Source organism: Protomyctophum parallelum, assembly GCF_964188405.1.
Source record: "Protomyctophum parallelum genome assembly, chromosome: 14".
In the NCBI taxonomy this organism is placed as follows: domain Eukaryota; kingdom Metazoa; phylum Chordata; class Actinopteri; order Myctophiformes; family Myctophidae; genus Protomyctophum; species Protomyctophum parallelum.
In genome coordinates, this window is record NC_139709.1 from 15,010,247 (window position 1) to 15,028,963 (window position 18,717).

The following is an 18,717-nucleotide window of genomic DNA, read 5'->3' on the forward strand; positions in this document are numbered from 1 at the left end:
CCCCCCCCAAGGAACCATGAGGGTCCCTGGATACAATACAAGGCCCTAGAAATTATATTTCCCCTTGAAATTATAATTAAATTCCTGCGTTGAATATGTACTGAAAATAAAGTGTGATGAGAAAAGCTAATAGTTTGTGCTGACTGTGTCCAACTGTTTTACTGTCAAATCTCTCATCTAAGACGCACCGAAAAACGGCTGATCTACAAGGTCACAATGTGTCACAGCGCGCCGCGTTGTGAGCTTGTAGATCAGCAATTGTTGGCATTGTTCTCAATTAAAAATGCCAATAATAAAATTGCTGTCCTAAACATAGTAATAAACCTTTTGAAAATAAAGGAACAACCTGTAATCTTTTAGCGACCTGTCACCTGACTTTGTTATGTTAAGGGTAGAGTAAGATTTTTAAAAGGATGTAGTAAGAATTTCTTTAAAGATGAGGGTGGAGTAAGATTGAAAAAAATATATACACTTTTTTTTCTTTTCTTTTTTTCTTACAAATAATTTATTGACATTTACTTTAAACAGCAGTTTTACAGGAGTAAACACAGCATTTTAAATATCAGAGATATCAGAAATAAAAAGCAATACCACCAGTGCACCATCATAGTCTTCATATATTCTTTTACATGTTGACCAATGGTCACATTCTGACATTAACATGACAAAGATGTACAATGTAATAATACTAATACAATACTACTACTACTAATAATAATAATTTGTACAACATATTTGACATTGAACAATTAATGACAAAATGACAAGTTACAGGCTACAACTTCAGTAAGACAAGAATGATCCAAGGCTGAGGTGAGTGTAAAGTATATAAACATAACATTAGTGTGCTTGAAAAAGGTTATTTTACACGATGATGAAGTAGTATTTGCACTTCTAAAAAACTATTTATTCTCTGGCACTTTTCCACTTCCACAGAATTCTAGCACAGGTCCAATCTGGGGAAAAAACTAGCCAAATCCTATTGGTGAATGTGGGTGTAGTTTCATAAAGGTACCGTTTTGAACTAAGAAAACTACTGTATAGCACTCCTTTTTCGAATTCCCTGAATTTCCCCCTTTCACATACAATGTGTGTGTGTGTGTGTGTGTGTGTGTGTGTGTGTGTGTGTGTGTGTGTGTGTGTGTGTGTGTGTGTGTGTGTGTGTGTGTGTGTGTGTGTGTGTGTGTGTGTGTGTGTGTGTGCGTGCGTGCGTGCGTGCTTGAGTGCGTGTGTGTGAAAATCCTGGCTGTTCGTTCTACACAATTTCTGCCAACACCTGATTTTGGCTGGAGATTCCTGATTTTCTTTTACCCTGTCTCCACCGAATTTCTCCAGATTTTTATGCAACTCAACCCTTTAGGTTTGTTTGTAATGTATGAAATTACAAAATGTAGCTACCCGTAATTTTCCTATGCTAGTAAAGCCTGATAAAAAGTATCAAACTCACTGTTAAAATGCATCAAGATACAGGAAATTACTGTGCCCAAAGGTTTCGGGTGGACCAAATAGAGTACAGATCTGTACACTCAGTTGCAGAGTTGGACCCCTGGTGGTCCCGGGACCCGGTGTTGAGAAACTTTGAGATATTAGCCTGCTAGCATGCATGTAGCTACTGTAGGTCCTTTGCTGTACTGTTATTGTGGAAGACTGATATTAGCCTGCTAGCATGCTAGTAGCTGGGTCCTTTGTTGTACTGTTCATGTGGATGTCTTCCATAGGGCTGGTAGCAGGAGGCAGGGTCACAGACTCCTGTTACCCCAGGAGGGCCTCTCTTCCCTGGGCCAGCAGGGCTGCCGGCCCTCCCTGATGCCCCTGGAGGGCCTGGATGTCCGTCCCCATCTCTGCCCCTGGGACCCTGCATGCCTGAAAAACAAGAACACATGTAATAAACATAATCAAACACACAACAACCCCTTTAAAGATTAAACCTCTGGTTCTCAACCTTTTGATTTTCAAGGACCTCCAAACTGACGTCCAGTGGTTCCCAAACTATTTTGCTCGAAACCCAGGAGAGGCATGCTCCTCGCTCACAACCCTAAACCTACTCCAAAAGAGCAATGTGATGCTTCCCCGAGACCCAAACTAGTGAAAATAGCTGATCTACCACTTCACAACGTGTCACATCACAACGTGTTGTGAGCTTGTAGATCTGCTGGTTTTCACACCACCTTAAGTTTTATTTTAATTCACCTAATTTATGTAACATAGGCCTACACATGAATGTGGATGTCCTTGACATGAAAAGGTTTGAGAACGACTGCATTTACCTACCAAATAATGGTTGAATTATGCTTGTACAGAACTACACTGCTGTGGGTGATGTTACACTCGTACAGAACTACACTGCTGTGGGTGGTGTTACACTCATACAGGACTAGTCAGTCACCGAACAAAGTAATGAGTGCATTCCCCTAAAGCAGCCTGTCTTATCTGTCTGTATGAACTTGAATCCAGATCCAAATTAAGATAATCCCCTTACCTTGTGCTCCAGGTGCGCCTGGGGAGCCAGTGTCTCCCTCACCTTTAGCCCCCTTCAAGCCTTGGGGTCCGATGTCACCTGCACACAGAAAGATGATTGATGATTAATGGTTATTTAAAGATGGAGTGCTATATTTTAAGGGACACGCCCGCCAGTTCATTAAGTATGCCTGGTTTGCCTGGTGGGTGGTGATCCTGAGCTGAAGCCCCACCCACCTATGCTAAAGGGGGAGGGGTTAGGGGAGGGGATGATATTGTGATGTCACATTATCACAGTTTGTTTCATTGGCACGTTTGACTGTCAAGGTTTCAGCCTCCATGAAGAAACCTTAAATACAAAGGGAAGACATTATTGCACATAAAGGGGTCAAATAAAGTTCTGTCACCTCATAAACACATGAAAACTGGATGAATACAAAAACCACGGCACTCCATCTTTAAGCACCCTAGTATACTTTCATTCTGGGGGTAACATTCGGCAAAAATAGTTTCAGCAAAGATATTTGGGATATTAAGGGGGCGAATTTTCGACGGTAATAACAAGTAAGACGCGCAAACGCGGGAAGCGAACGCAGCTCGTGTGTGTGTGGTTGTGTGTGTGTGTGTGTGTGTGTGTGTGCTACAGCTGCGCCCTGTGTGTGTGTGTGTGCTACAGCTGCGCCCTCTGGTGGCGGGCGGGTGGTGTAACAGCGTGACACACACACACACACACACAGACATTCAGCCCTTGCTGTCATAGTAAGTGGCTCACTGCGTTCGCAATTAGCTTAAAAAAACTTCAATGCAAGCTTTCACATAGCAACATTTAGCTTTTTTGTCTTTATTGATAGTATCAAGTGAAGATGGAACAGGAAAGAGGGAGAGAGAGAGAAGGGTAGAGACATGCAGCAAAGGTTGTCATGAACGGGACTCGAACGCGCGACACGCTGTCAGGCCAAAGCCTATATGTGGCATGTGCCTGGACCACTTGGCCAGCGAGCGCCCCAGCAACGATTTTTTTTTCTTTTTTTTTTTGCTCTGCTGTCGAATTTTTGCGGACATTCGCTGGCGACTGCTACACCTCTGACCAATCAAAATGCAGCCCAAACCTTTTTTCAAGCTACTTGGCAGGTGATTGGATGGGGCCGTCTCATCTGTCAATCATATTTATGTGTCTACATGGCGTATAGTAGCTGCGCCAGCAGCAAAGTAAAAATAACCTGCAAACGATAAAAGTGTTAACGAACGCATGATAGCGTTACGTTTTACACACACACACACACACACACACACACACACACACAAATCACTATCGTGTCGGATGTGTAGGTAATGTCGACGCTTGACATTACCTTCAAGAATAGAAAACGACTTTCCAATTTTAAGGCATGAGGAAATACAATTGCAAAAGGTGCTTCTCGAGGCTGTCACACCCGGTCTCGCCAAGATCCCACCCCCATCTGGCGGAGTCAGGTTAAAAAACGAGCAGGCAAGGTACAGAGCCAAAGGTCAAGTGTAAGTATTGGGGGTAAGATGAAAAAAGAACATACACCATACTGATGATATTGTTGTCAAACAAGTCTATGAAGCGATATCTATGAAATATGTAAAAGTTTAATCTGCAACATAATTCCATATAATATGGGTCCCTGCTTCATCTCTTTCTCAGCTGAAGGTTCCTTGGCCTGCAAAACACATTGAAGACCCCCTGGGATATGACATTAATGATGGTATAGTATAGGTGTAGGTGTGTGTCCTCACTGAAGACCTCATTACCTTTCAGTCCTGGGACTCCCCTGCGGCCTGGATCTCCAGGGTATCCTGACTGTCCGGTCTGACCCGGGTATCCAGCAGGTCCCCTGGAGCCGTCAGCACCAGGAGGACCCAGCTCACCTGGAGGGCCCGCTACTCCTTCACACCGACCACACTCTCCTCTGTTGGGAGGGGACACCATCTGCAGGAGCTGGGGGAGCTCGTCTGTGTTTGTGTGTGTGTGTGTGTGTGTGTGTGTGTGTGTGTGTGTGTGTGTGTGTGTGTGTGTGTGTGTGTGTGTGTGTGTGTGTGCGTGCGTGCGTGCGTGCGTGCGTGCGTGCGTGCGTGCGTGCGTGCGTGCGTGCGTGCATGCATAGAGTGAGAGAGAGAAGCAGAGCGACACAGAGTCACACAGGGGTACTGGTGGACATATTGTAGACACAGTGGTCCGGGGAACCCCAGGGGTCCTTGAGGGGGTCCCCGGAAAAATGACCAAGTAGGCTATATATCATTAAACCATACATCAGCCATCTAGGAAATAACTGATCTATAAGCTCACATTGCAAGCTTGTATCAGCTATTTTCAAAGAAATCTTCAAAGAAACATTTTAACAACACAAATCTTGTATGAGTGTCCAAATATTTTCATATGGGGGTCCGGCCAGCCAGATATTAGTTTGGGAACCATTTTGGGGACCCATACAAATGTGTTTGAGACCCACAAATCGGTCCCGACCCCCTGTTTGAGAAGTGCTTACACTGAGCCACTGCTTGCCAATGATAGTGTACATGGAAACCTTGTACTGTATGCCCAACATTGTTACAGGGGTCCCCAGCTTAATGTGTTAATATAGCATCCCGACAAAATGCGATGCATTGTGACCTTGTAGATCGGCCATTTTCACTATAAAACAGGGCTTAAGTGATGCATTCATCATGTCATTTTCAGATTTTGGTTCACAGGGAGAATCTAAATGTCTCCTTTGGGCCTCAAGGTAAAATGTTTGGGGGAGGAACATACTTCGTAGAACATTGGCACAGATCTTCATCAGCTGGTCTTCAGTGGGTGCTTTCCCCTTGAACACAAGATCAGGAGGATTTGAGTATTTTATGTACAGTAGGCTACAATTTACAATTTAGGCGTTTAGCAGATGCTGTTCCGTCTCATCCAGAGTGACAATAGAAAAGCTAAACACAGGGGCACGGTGGCACAGTCGGTAGTGCTGTCGCCTCACAGCTAGTCCTGGGTCCTGGGTTCGATTCCTGCTGGGGACGCTGTGGGCGCTGGGGGCGTGTTCCCTCCTCCGTGTCATCAGTGCCCATACCCGAGGTGGGGTTGGCGAAAGGGCCTTTCTGTGTGGAGTTTGCATGTTCCCCCTATGTCCCCTATAGGGTAGGTACCCTCACAAAAACATGCAGTAATCCTGGTCTCTAAAACTACCTCCCCTGGCCAGCCGGGGCGCCTGATGGAGGGGAAAGGAATGGTCTGAATAACGTGTTCCTTCCTACACGCTACGTCCGGCCAGGGAAATTCCCCCCTGTCAGGTGAAAAGAACAGCTTGGACTCCTCATGCATAGAAGGAGGCATGAGGTCAGTCCGCTGCCTCCCTAGGTTGGCAGAGGAAGTGTAGCGCCCAGGATTACATTAGATAATTGGCACTGGGTTTCAAAATCATGCGATAAAAATTAGAGAGAAATAAAAGAAAAGCTAAATACATACATAGAATGCAGAGAGTTTTTGTCAGTGAAAAAAGGTAGTCGACGAACATGTTCCGTCATAGTTTTAGTCAGCGAAATGAACCCTGCTCACAGCGCTTGCCGAAAACAATCCACAGAAAAGCGAAAAGATCTCTGAGGGACTGAAGGTGCTAAATATGAAAGCCCAGTCAGTAAGTATAGTAGTACAGTATAGAATGTTGGTAGTTGGACTCACCGGCTTCCCAGGATACCCAGGGACCCCTGATTGTCCTGGCATCCCGTCCTGACCAGGGAATCCTCTAGATCCCAAGGCACCTGATTGGCCCATTTCTCCTTTTTTCCCATCAGCCCCTCTGACTCCAACGTCTCCAATAACACCTTTCTAACAACAACACCACACAACAACAAGCATCTCAGTTAAGTCAAGTGCGACCCCAAATAATTGGCCAAACACAAATTTAATATAACACTAATATTATGTTAATGTAGAATGTATACTCAGTTTCATTGCACTACCAATAACTAGTACAGTATAGTAGTGTAGTTCCTCTGATGCAACACAATGGCCTTAATTGGACCCATGGGTCTGCACGTGTGCGTGTGTGTGTGTGTGTGTGTGTGTGTGTGTGTGTGTGTGTGTGTGTGTGTGTGTGTGTGTGTGTGTGTGTGTGTGTGTGTGCGTGCATGCGTGCAGGGACCCCTCACCTCTCCTTTGCTCCCTCTGATTCCTGCTCCCCCCTGCAGACAAAAACAACAGCTATTGTTGAGTAATCTGTTTGGTTGAAACAGGCTATATGTATATGCAATGCATTTACAAACAATACAATGTGTCATTGAACTCCAATCCTATGGAGCCAACCTTTAGTTGCATGCAAAATGTATTACTGTGTTGCGGGAGTATATAAATAGTTGGTTATGCCATACAGCTGTATTTTAAAAGTCTTCAGAAAGATGGACTAATTAAAAAAAAATCATAAAAAATAAAAGAAAAAAAGAAAAGGGTTATTCTTATTTTAAAACAAACAGGGAATCTATTCCTTTTCCAGTATAAATATGTTGTATCCAGTTGAGCTGCATGCCTAAATTGATGGTACTGCAGACATTCTGAATGTATTCAATGCATTTGTTGCAGAACAAATAATTGTTTCCAGTGCACTGGCTCCATCTCTCTTCCAACCTGTGGTACTGCGATGGGTGACACTTTTGCTCTAAAACTATGTGCAAAAATGCCAAATGCTTGAACATCACTTTTCACTCAACAGAGGACAAAGATTTATGTTAAAAAAGGGCACTTTGAAGATTCTTCCAAAAACTTTTAAGAAGATGTACAAGCTATATCAGAGGTGGGCAACTTTGAGGTTCACTATATTTCGGCCACTATATTTCCACACTCACTCCAGAGGGCCACTATATTTCCACAATCACTCCAGAGGGCCACATTGCATATACTGTCTAATATAGACTGATTCATTAAAGCAGGTTATGTTTACATGTTTGGAACAGCTCAAATCAATAATATATCATTATTCGGATATTAACCTGCAGCCATGAATATGTCATCAGCTATACATTGACATAACAACGCGTCATCAGAGCGGAGGGAGGGGCGTCAGCTGCGACTCCGCGGCTCCGCCCACCCCCCAGGGTAAGATTTGTGATTTGTGATTTGCTCTCGTTCACGGCAATGCAATTTGCGGCATTTTCAAAACAATATTGCGCAGAGTAGCGATTATCAAACGTATTTGCAATGCCATACGTTGAAAGATCTGTTGCCCGCGGACAAGGCACGTTACCTCCGCAAGTTAGATATTATCGGCATGGATGTTTGTCCGTATGTGATTAAGGATTGGAAAAAGTTGCATTGGCAGCCATAGAAAATTCTGCCCAGGGTAAAAAAACGGATGTGATGTTTTTGGGCGTTCCTGTCTTGTTAAAAAAACGGCTGTGACGTTTTTGGGCGTTCCTGTCTTGTTTCGTGTCAATGTATGGTGGAATAATAGAATGAAACACTTACAGGTGTCCCAGGAGTACCGGGTTCTCCATCATTGCCTTTATTACCCTGAAATAAAAAGAAAATAAAAAGGAACAAAACTGGTCATTAGGGTCATGATGCTAGACTGAGCCTCACAACCATTATAAAGGCTCATCTGATATAATTCTGCTTCTATAACATTCATCTACTAGTTTGATCATCAACCTACAAATCCTATCTCCATATTTTAACTGTTTGTGTTTTTCTGTAAATTAATGCCCTACTACTTGATCATACAGCATCACACAAAAGCATCAAAAGTAGCAGATCCAAAAGCTTGAAACAAGTTTTGAGCTTGTAGATCTGCTACTTTTGCTGAAAAGTTTTTATTGTATTTTTTGTGCTATCCATTTTAGACAAAGTGTTTGACTGTACACTGTTACTGTTTTACTTTTCTGTCTGACAGATAAATCATTCAATCAATCAACCAACCAATCTGTTTCCACTGTCAGTCCCAGTTTAATTTGTTAATTATGCATTTGATTGTTAAGAAATGTACTGTGTGTACAGAACAGTATTACAGTAAGTAGCATCATGTTCTTTATGTTCTATGATTAGTACTAATTAGTAGGACAGTATGCACTGTAGTAGGCCTATATCACTTTTGAAAAGGAACTTCCCCGTGGCACTTTAGAGATGGCAGTGGTGGAAAAATAATTCTAAATGTACAAGTAAAAGTAAAAGTACAAAAGTATTGTCATAAAAATATAGCCTACTTTAAATATACGTTTCAAATGTATACAAATCTTTTGAAAATAGAAGATGTACAAGCTCACAATCCATCAACGCATTGTTTACAAATCATGTTCTAAGTATTTTTATTGTGTTATACATCGATAGAGGCCTCTGTATTATTGTATAAGCCATTTGGGCTTCTTGCCTCCTCCTGGAACTTTTGTATTGTTTTTATATTGTGCTAAATGAATCACCTATAAACATTGTCAGTACAGTGTACAGTTGTTGTACAGCACGACTAAAGTCATCAATATAAAACATCTCACCTGGTTTCCTTTTGCACCTGGTGACCCTGCCTCTCCCTGCAAACAATTACAAACAATCACTAAACAGTAGACAGACAGACAGAAGGACAGAAGGACAGACAGACGGACGGACGGACGGACGGACGGACGGACGGACGATGGATGGATGAAAACTCTTTAGACGTTTGTCAAAGTTGTGGTGAGTTTACCTTGTCCCCTTTGAACCCAGGAAGTCCTCTGTTGCCCGGCAACCCCATGGCCCCTGTGTGTCCCGTATTTCCCTGAAATGAAATATGTTGTGTCACAATACAGCATACGGTATATGTCCCTCATATCGTTATGTCTCGTATGACTGACAATACAGCATGCATGTCCCTTATGACTGACAAATTAATACAGCATGCATGTCCCTTATGTCCCTTATTGATGATACAGCATACATGTCCCTTGACTCCATTGTGTTCCTTATGACTGAGAATACAGCATACTGTACATGTGTCACAGTCCGCTCCTCGGACCGTGAACTTTGACTGTCCTTATTTTGATTTTGGACTTTAATATGTATTTCTGTAATCTTTATGTATTTGCTCATGTATTGACTGTTTCTCTTTGGTTTTGGTTTTCTGATACTCTGTTGTTGCCTTAGTTTGTGTATCTTATTTTGTAGTATTGTTCCTAGTGTTTCCTGTCTTCCTAGTTACTGTTAGTTATCTTGTCTAACCTAATTTGTAATTTGTCAGTGTTTCCACCTGTGTCCTTTTAGTCCCCCAGCCTATCCTAGTGTTGATTGTATTTTGGTTCCACCTGTGCCCTGTTATCCTGTGTGTACTGTATTTAAGTCCAGTGTTTGCATTGTGTTCTTGTTGGTTCGTAGTTCCCTGTTGTGTGAGTTCCTGTATGTTTTCTGTGATGTTTCCTGCCTTCTTTGCCCCGTTTATGAAAGAACCTCAGATTATTTAATAAATCCTACCAAGTTTATTGCTCTGCCTGCTGTCGCCTGCATTTGGGTCCTCATCCGTACTTACTCTTAACATGTCCCTTATGACTGACAATACAGCATACAGTACATACATGTCATCACATCTATTCAAAGCCTTTCTAGTGACACGGGTTCACAAGAATCCACTTTAAACATGATGATACTGCTTTCAACTCGTCTGTGGATACTGTCTATATCCCATAAACGAAAGAACCAACAAACAGACGCATATAAAGTACATATTAAACGAATCACAGGCTATGCTTTGAAAAGGAGCAGTCATTTACCTTCAGTCCTGCTAGACCTGGAAAACCATCCAATCCACGAGGCCCTGCATTACCCTGCATTACACAGTCACGTTACCATTATGATTACACACAATCACAAATTGATCAATCAATCAATCAATCAATCACCTTAGGTCCCTGTTCTCCAGCAGCTCCTGCAGGTCCAGTCACACCAGGAGGGCCCTGTGATGACATTTATTTTACTTCAGTAAAAGTACCAATCCCACTATGTAGAAATATTACTATTAAAATATAGTTAAAGTTCCAAAGGTATAAGTATTCATTATGCAGAATGTCCCATTATACAAATTCATAGCTTACAAGCTCACAACAAGTCGCGATACAAGTTTGTAGATCTGCTATTTTCAAAGAAGAAGAACTAGCTGATGCTGATGTATAACTGATGTTTTGTAAAAAATAAATAAAATCTAAGTAACTAGTAGCAACTTTCAAATTATCGTAGGAGAGTAAAAAAGTGTAAAGAGTAGAAAGTATTGAAAATATCACAGTAAAGTACAAAATATTCCATTGAGATCAAATCTCACTGAATATTCCTACCGGTAATATGAACATGAACATGAAGACCTGAGGCCGATTCTACAAATGTCTTCTAATTCGTAACAGTTTTCTGAAAAAAGGATCGTTGCTGTCGGCAAGAAACCTTATCTCCGTATTTATTAATTTTTGTGTTTCTTCGTGAATTAACGGCCCTACTTGATCATACTGCAGCATCACACAAAAGTTACAAATATCCGCAAAGTCGAAACGTGGCACGAAGCGACATGTTTTGAGCTTGTCGATCTGATACTTTTGCTCTTTCTGAATTTAAATCATGAAAAGTAATAGACATACAGTACTATGATAAAAATGACACAATGGGAACTATGCACAAAAGCAAATTTCACCCACTTTTTTACTTGTAAAACTGTGATGTGACAATAAAGCTAACCTGGGACCACGCACGTGTGCACGCACGTGTGCACGCACACACGCACGCACACACACACACACACACACACACACACACACACACACACACACACACACACACACACACACACACACACACACACACACACACACACACACACGCTCACGGCCTCACGCTCACCTGTGGTCCTGGAGGTCCAGTCATACTTGATGATCCTGGAAGACCGATCTTACCCTGAAACACATATCACCAGTAAGACATCTCCCTGCACCTCTAGCTGACTGGACTCATACAGCATTAATGGTGGGCAGGGAAATCATTGTTAAGGAATGGAAGTCTGAGGATTTGCCTCCAGCACATGTATGGTTCACTCAGCTTGGTATTGTGGTTGCTTTGGAGTTATCTTTTAAGATGAATAATCAGTTAGATAAATTATAAATATGAGGAACGTGTTCCTCAGTCATGTTGCAGGTCCTTGATGTGATCCATGGTCAGGCAATGCCCTTTTGATTGTTTACTGTCTTAGCATAAATTATGATACGGTTGATGATGCTGTGTGTTTGGTCGTGTAAACTAATTTATACTTTTAATTTGATTTATTTTTATTTTTATTTATTTATCTTGTCTATCCTTGTTTTATATTATGCTTTTGTGCTCATACATAATGTCCATGCATATGTATTCTGTTGTTGCTGTTGTTGTTGTTGCTTGTGTTTGTTTTTTTCTGTTTATTTGTAAAAAATCCAAATAAAGTACTGATCATAAAAAATAAACTAAAAAGACACCTCGAGGGCAAGAAGCGCTGAAACAATGGGAATGCCCATGTGTGTGTGTGTGTGTGTGTGTGTGTGTGTGTGTGTGTGCGTGCGTGTGTTTGAAGTATAGAGGGTATGCGCGTGACAGAAAAGTCCTATCTGATTGCATTAAACAACATTAAACAATGTTAAAATCACTTTGCCACTCGATGTGCCATTCACTTTAAGCATGCGCATACCCTCTATAGGGCCTGAGAAAGCCCCATTTGGTGAGGGGAAAAAGGTCGGAGGTTTGGATACTGTATACACATTCTAGTAATATTGCACCTGAGGTCCGACGAGTCCCATTGGTCCAGGCAAACCTCTCAATCCCTGAAAGAGAAAAACTAAATTCAAAATTCACTCTACCTCCCAAATCCTCCACTCCCCCTCCCAAGGAAGCAGGGAAGGGGCCCGGAAGTATAGGAAGAGTTATATTTCCAAAATGCATAGAGCCTATTCACATGATGGTTTACCAGGCTAGGGTGGGGGGTCCTCAGTTCAAAAATGATTATTTTTGGGGCTGGTCATGGTCTGAAAGGTTTGAGAACCAGTGCCCACTGTGTCCCCACACAGTCTGGTGTGAAGGTAAACAGAGGGGAGAGGAGTCACCTCTCTCCTCCACTACGCTGCATGAGTCATTGACTCTACAATAAACACTCACTGAACACTCTGACATTTGTCTTCATTTGTCTTTTACCAGGTGTGGGAGAAGTAGGCCTACTGACATTTTTTACTTTTACTTTACTTACTAAAATATATCAATACCACAATGTAGAAATAGTCTGGTATTCACAATTTACCTGAGCGAAAGCACAAAATTAAATTGCCCATTATGTAGAATGTCCCATTTCACAAGTTTACACCAATCAATCACACTTTGCGTCCTCACTTCTCCGTCTTTACTTTTCTGTCGTCACTTTTTATACTCAATATGTACTTTGCTCACTATGGGGGTTCTCTGCCAATCAAATCGTCGCTATGGGGTACACACAGACAGACAAAGCTGGGCTTGTCTGAAAAAAAGAAATGTTCCATTTCCTGAAAAGTTATTTTCTTTTTTTTAGACATAATGCCAAGGTTTCCACCTGACAGGGATGATATATACTGTAATTATAATTGTTCTCAATATAACCATAACCACAGAGCCTTTGTAGGCCAGGTGTAGGCAATCAATGCACTTAATATGACACCTCATACCTCAACTATGGCTGCGCCCAGGGCACCCCTGTGTGGATTCGTCTATAGACCAATCAGATGAGGTGAAGGCTTTGAACTCAGAACCGACATGGGATCTAAATACAGACTGAGACCAAATATCCGACTGACCACCAACCCACTGCCCCCAAAACAACACCCTCCCTGACCTTAAACACACCACCGACCACAGTGCGTGCGTGCGTGTGTGTGTGTGTGCGTGCGTGCGTGCATGCATGTGTGCATGTGTGCATGTGTGCATGCGTGGAACCATGCACCACAATTAAGAGAACCCCTGCTAAATGCCAGTAGCTATAGCACACTACCGGCTGTAAATAATGTATTTAAAGGGCCAGTATGTGTGTGCTTAAAGACTCTAAACGGTTGCATTTGGAATGTTTTCCATACTGTATGTGTCGACGGTAGAAGTTGGTAATGATTATTGTTGGCATGTGTTGCTTTATTTGCATAGAGACAGTTTAGAGAGACAGGAAGCTCAACAGGTATTATATAGACCAATGGTCTTCAACAGGAGGTCTGGGACTCCTAGGGGTCCTCAGAGTTAATTCAGAGTTAGGACAAACGTCCCAGACTGTTCTCCCTTCTGGCTCCAAAACTATGGAATGAACTTCTCATTGCAATCAGAACTGCAGACCTACTCCCAATCTTCTGCCGAGTCTGAAAACTCACTGCTTCAGACTCAATCTTAGCTAGCAGCAATTGCCGTAACACTAGTAACACTAGCCTCGCACTAGCCTCGACAACCTTACAGGCGTAAGCAAGGGCTAAAATTATGTAATTTAGATAACATATTATGTAGACATACTGTAGCACTCTATATAGTGTATAGTCTCATTGTACAGATATTCTACTATTAGAGGGATGGCGATTTGATGACTATATCTATTTATTTGATGTATTACCATGTGTTGTTCTTGCAAGCCAGTTGGTGCACGGGCTCTCCTAAATAGGCAAATACATGTCATTTTGGGGGTCCTTTGCACGGAAATGTCTGAGAACTGCTGATTTAGAATCAGCCTCAGGTCATGTGGTCTTATGGGATAGACATTGATGTACATCAATGGATGTATTTATACCCTGATGTGTGTATAGAAGTTAAACATTGATGTGTATGTGTGTAGAGGTATTTTTGCATTGATATGTACAGAAGTTAAACATTGTGGCTGCATGGCCCAGTGGAGGTTATTTCAGGAGCAGTACAAGCTTTCAGGTGGCTGTACAGGATGTCATGGACCTTCTATTCATGTATCTGTGTGTGTCTGGGACCTTGTAATGCTGTGTGCTTGTGAGCGCTTGTATTTTTCAAACATGATATTCTCAAACTTTACTTTTCACCAAAAGAGAGAGAGAGAGTGTGTGTGTGTGTGTGTGTGTGTGTGTGTGTGTGTGTGTGTGTGTGCGTGCGTGGATGTGAAAGGCGCAAAACATGGTCGCTCTCTTCTGCACCATCTGAATAGGTCTCTGTTGCTAGGCAATCAATACAAAGGCAGTGAACTGGAAGTGAAAAATGTCGGCTCAAAATATTTTTTTTTAAGTCCTTTTATCTCAGATTATTTTCCCAGATCTTCTTTTTTCAAACACTAAAATGGTTTTGTAGCTTCTCGAATCATTGGTATGGTTTAGGCTTTACACTCGAGGGTGAGCTTTATCGTGATTATTGGCACTCAGCTCCGTCTCGGATCCTGACCCCATCACTATCGCGCCAATAATCACGGTAAAGCACACCCTCTCGTGTAATAGTTTGAGTGCTGCTGAAGGTACAGTATGTTGTATCATGTCTGTATGTTTTTAAAAGCCTTGACTGGGAGCTTTACAAAGTTACAGTGTGCAGACTTGTAGTTTTTTTATGTTGAGGACATCATGACACCATGATCAAAGGAAAGAAATTCATCATACAACTCACCGGCACTCCTGTCGGCCCTTCTGCACCTGGCTCTCCACTGGCTCCCTTCTCCCCCTGAAACACAAAGGGAACTCACGTTACACTGTGTAGAGCCGTGTATTCACTACAGTGCCAGTAAATTGTTGGAAAACACATTAGCATAACTTGCTGGAAATGGACATAGGAGAGACCGCATTCACATGTCCTATTTGGTAGTAAAAGTGCCTTTCTAAAACGATTAGTCCCAATACTTAATTATGATTGGCTGGTTTCAGATTAGACCACGTAATTAATGAGACTATAATCTACACCTTAAATCAACTTTCTATCAATCCCAGGTCCGTTATTTCCTTCCATAGTGACCTAGCATATCTGTAGCTGAACTAGGTAAAGGGGTGCGCTTGATTTCCTTATTTCCTGGCCGTGCTGAGCTTCTAAACACCACCCGCGTGCAAGCGCCCCCTATTCCATCGCCAGCACAGCTGTCCGTCCTGGCATGTCTCGGTCGCTTTGCTAAGAAGCTATGCTAGCGGTTTTCACGTATACTTCTTTTCCCCTCTCTCTCTCTCTCTCTCTCTCTCTCTCTCTCTCTCTCTCTCTCCCCCCCCCCCCAATGGACAAATCAACAGAGCTGCAATCATATCAACTGCGTTGTCAAGCGGCAATAATCAAACCACGACTACAGAGCAGTACTCTGTGGATTTGTTTTAGTATAAGCGAGTAAGAAAGCCCTCTCTCTCTCACTCATGAGCTCTCTTTTTCACTTTGTCCACAACTCTGAAATGTTATTCCGCGCCACCAACACATGCCAGGAATTCGCGAAAAAGTTTGAATGCCAGCATACAAGATCAGCGCACGTTTTTAAATTACATTAAATGGGTTTAAAATGTATAATGTGGCTATGTGAAAACAACACACAAGATATAACTGTGAAGTGTTGTTTTAATAACTCCATTGTCATTGAATTGCAGTGACATTGAAAGCAGTTAGCCCGTTAAAACCGGCCTCAGGCCACCCACTTTAATGGGTTAAGGGGCGTGTCTCCATCATGCACCTCATCTGAACAATGACAGAACGTTCACTGGATGAGAACACAACTGTTCCCCGTCTATAAATGACTTCCGAAACACCACACTGACATGAACTATTGTAGTGCATTTATAATCGAAAGCCACCTCATCAGAGAAGAGGGTGTGGGAGAGGTTGTGGGACAACTGAAGACCTAGTACACACAGACAGGAAGGAGTCCCATTGTGTTCTGTTCACGGACACAAATATAATAGCGCAGGGTTTCTCAAAGTGGGTGCCATGACGGAAGCCTCAGAATACTCTGATCATATTTACATCCATCTTCAACTGCTTATAGAGTAGGGGTGCGGGGGCAACAGTTTCATCAGAGAAATGAATAATATTTGAATTTGTGTCAGATTCTGTGTGACCTTTGACACAATCTAAATGTCTCTAGGAGCTGGGAGACTATACTGTATACAACAACCCCAGTTGTATAAGTTATATTGTATACTCTACCTACAGATCAGACAAAATTTAAAAAATAGTTTCATAGTGAGGCTTTAAATATGATTAAAACTAAATGGGATGTGTGTATGAGCTTAATTTACATATACTGTAAAACTAAAGATTAAGTGATGAAGAATGATTTGAACAAAAGCACTGTCTGTCTGTCTGTCTGTCTGTCTGTCTGTCTGTCTGTCGGTCGGTCGGTCGGTCTGTCGGTCTGTCGGTCTGTCTGTCGGTCGGTCGGTCTGTCTGTCTGTCTGTTTGTCTGTTTGTCCACAACTTACCACAAGTTTCACATATATTTAATGTACTTGCTAAATAGTTACTGTATCGATTTCAAATCATTGAATCGTATTGTATCGTATCACCATAATGAACCAATATGTCCATGTATCGTATCGTCCACCATTTATCCTGATACGTATCGTATCGCTGTCAAAATGCATCGGTACACCCTTAAAAAGTGTACTGTAATGGAAGTTGGTAATGATTATTTTTGGCATGTTTTGCTTTATTTGCACAGCAGAGTTTAGAGAGACAGGAAGCTCAACAGGTATTATATAGACCAATGGTCTATAGGAGGTCTTACTACAGATGGGACAAAGCTCCACACGTTCCAGATTGTTCTCCCTTCTGTCTCCAAAACTAAGGAATGAACTTCCCATTGCAATCAGAACTGCAGACCTACTTCCAATCGTCCGCCGGGTCTGAAAACTCACTGCTTCAGACTCCATCTTACCCCACAGCACTTGCAGTAACACTTGCACTAGCCTCGCACTAGCCTTGACGACCTTACAGGCGTAAGCAAGGGTTAAAAGTATGTAATTTAGATAACATATTATGATAGGAATAGACTACGTGACAACCAGGTGCATTTTAGTTTTAGTTTTTTGTAGGCCTATAGACATACTGTATATTGAACAGATATTCTACTATTAGATGGATGACTATTTGACTATTTCTATTTATTTCATGTACTACCGTGTTGTTCTAAGTAAGCAAGCCAGGTGGTGCATGGGCTCGCCCACCTTTTCATTGGGGAGATCCAAACCTGTGATGTGACAATAAAGATGATTCTGATCTAGACAGGAGATACATTTTGTCTAACAGAAATCTTCTCTTCTGGGGGTCCCTGGCACAACACATTTTTAGCCAAAATGTCTGAGAACTGCTGACTTAGAAGGCATTTGTAGAATCAGCCTCAGGTGGTCTCAATGGGATAGACATTGATGTGCGTGTGTGGATGTACCCTGATGTGTGTAGTAGTTAAACATTGATATGTTGACAGAGGACCTCACACGTGTGTGCGGTAAGCGCTGCACTCTGAAATTATTCCTCTCGGAAACAGCGATTCCTCCCTTGTAGTGAGGATAGTAATTAGCATTCTGATCTTTATAGTGGCTTCAGTGGCGGTTGTAAGCTCCACTGTCACAGCCTTCATTCATGTTCTCACTGCACGGGGGGATTCTGTATATGTTTTGTCATCTACATGCACCACTACGGAATTTCACTACACGTGTAATTAGTCTTCAGAAGCTCCACCTGGGTGTGTGCAGGGAGGTGACAGCCAATCAATCATTCATGCCTTCTCTGATGCTATTTCAGCAATAGTCAACCCATTCATATTATCACTGTTGTGTAGCCTACTATATTTATTCATGCATGTATGTATTTATGTATTCATTCATTCGGGTGGCGATATAGCTGAGTGGTTAGAGCCCCCCTTGGGAGCCAAGACCCAGCAATGTGTCGATGTGTGTCCCTGAGCAAGACTTTTAACCCTGAATTGCTCCCAAGGACCTTAGAATGGTTGCTCACTGCTCCTGGTTGTAGGATGGAAGGGTAAAGTACGAATTCCACCTATGTGCTGATAGGGAATAATTATATTCTCTGTTCATATACAATCCCCCTTATTTTTCATTTTTTAACATGTTACATTGTGAGAGGCCTGCACAGGCTGCGCAGCTGTGTACACTCCTCTGCTTAACCCTGCCTTCTCCAAGGTCGAGACACTGCTTGGAGATATCACTGCTACAGTCATTAAATGAGCCAGTCAACGTAACTGGTTTCAACCAGTTGCTACCCAGTATCTCAGAACTTGCCATGTCAGGCCACACCCCTTTGCTGATTTCATGTCTTTATATATACAAATGAAAGTCCATCTTTCCTCATGTTACCCCGATCTCTCC

General features: G+C 42.3%; 1 protein-coding gene across 1 annotated transcript in view; it reads right to left on the reverse strand.

Moving 5' to 3' along the window:
* Positions 1-1,096: 1,096 nt before the first annotated feature.
* LOC310871521 (uncharacterized protein) overlaps positions 1,097-18,717 on the reverse strand; it is a 39,709-nt gene continuing 22,088 nt past the window's right edge. The window contains exons 18-31 of the mRNA XM_083783089.1: positions 15,032-15,085; positions 12,199-12,243; positions 11,297-11,350; positions 10,315-10,368; positions 10,186-10,239; positions 9,129-9,200; positions 8,941-8,976; positions 7,922-7,966; positions 6,613-6,645; positions 6,143-6,289; positions 5,231-5,285; positions 4,234-4,434; positions 2,480-2,557; positions 1,097-1,863 (exon numbers count right to left, since the gene is read on the reverse strand). Coding sequence (XP_083639215.1) covers positions 1,670-1,863; positions 2,480-2,557; positions 4,234-4,434; positions 5,231-5,285; positions 6,143-6,289; positions 6,613-6,645; positions 7,922-7,966; positions 8,941-8,976; positions 9,129-9,200; positions 10,186-10,239; positions 10,315-10,368; positions 11,297-11,350; positions 12,199-12,243; positions 15,032-15,085 — 1,122 coding nt within the window. The 3' untranslated portion in view covers positions 1,097-1,669. The remainder of the gene's footprint in view (positions 1,864-2,479; positions 2,558-4,233; positions 4,435-5,230; positions 5,286-6,142; positions 6,290-6,612; positions 6,646-7,921; positions 7,967-8,940; positions 8,977-9,128; positions 9,201-10,185; positions 10,240-10,314; positions 10,369-11,296; positions 11,351-12,198; positions 12,244-15,031; positions 15,086-18,717) is intronic.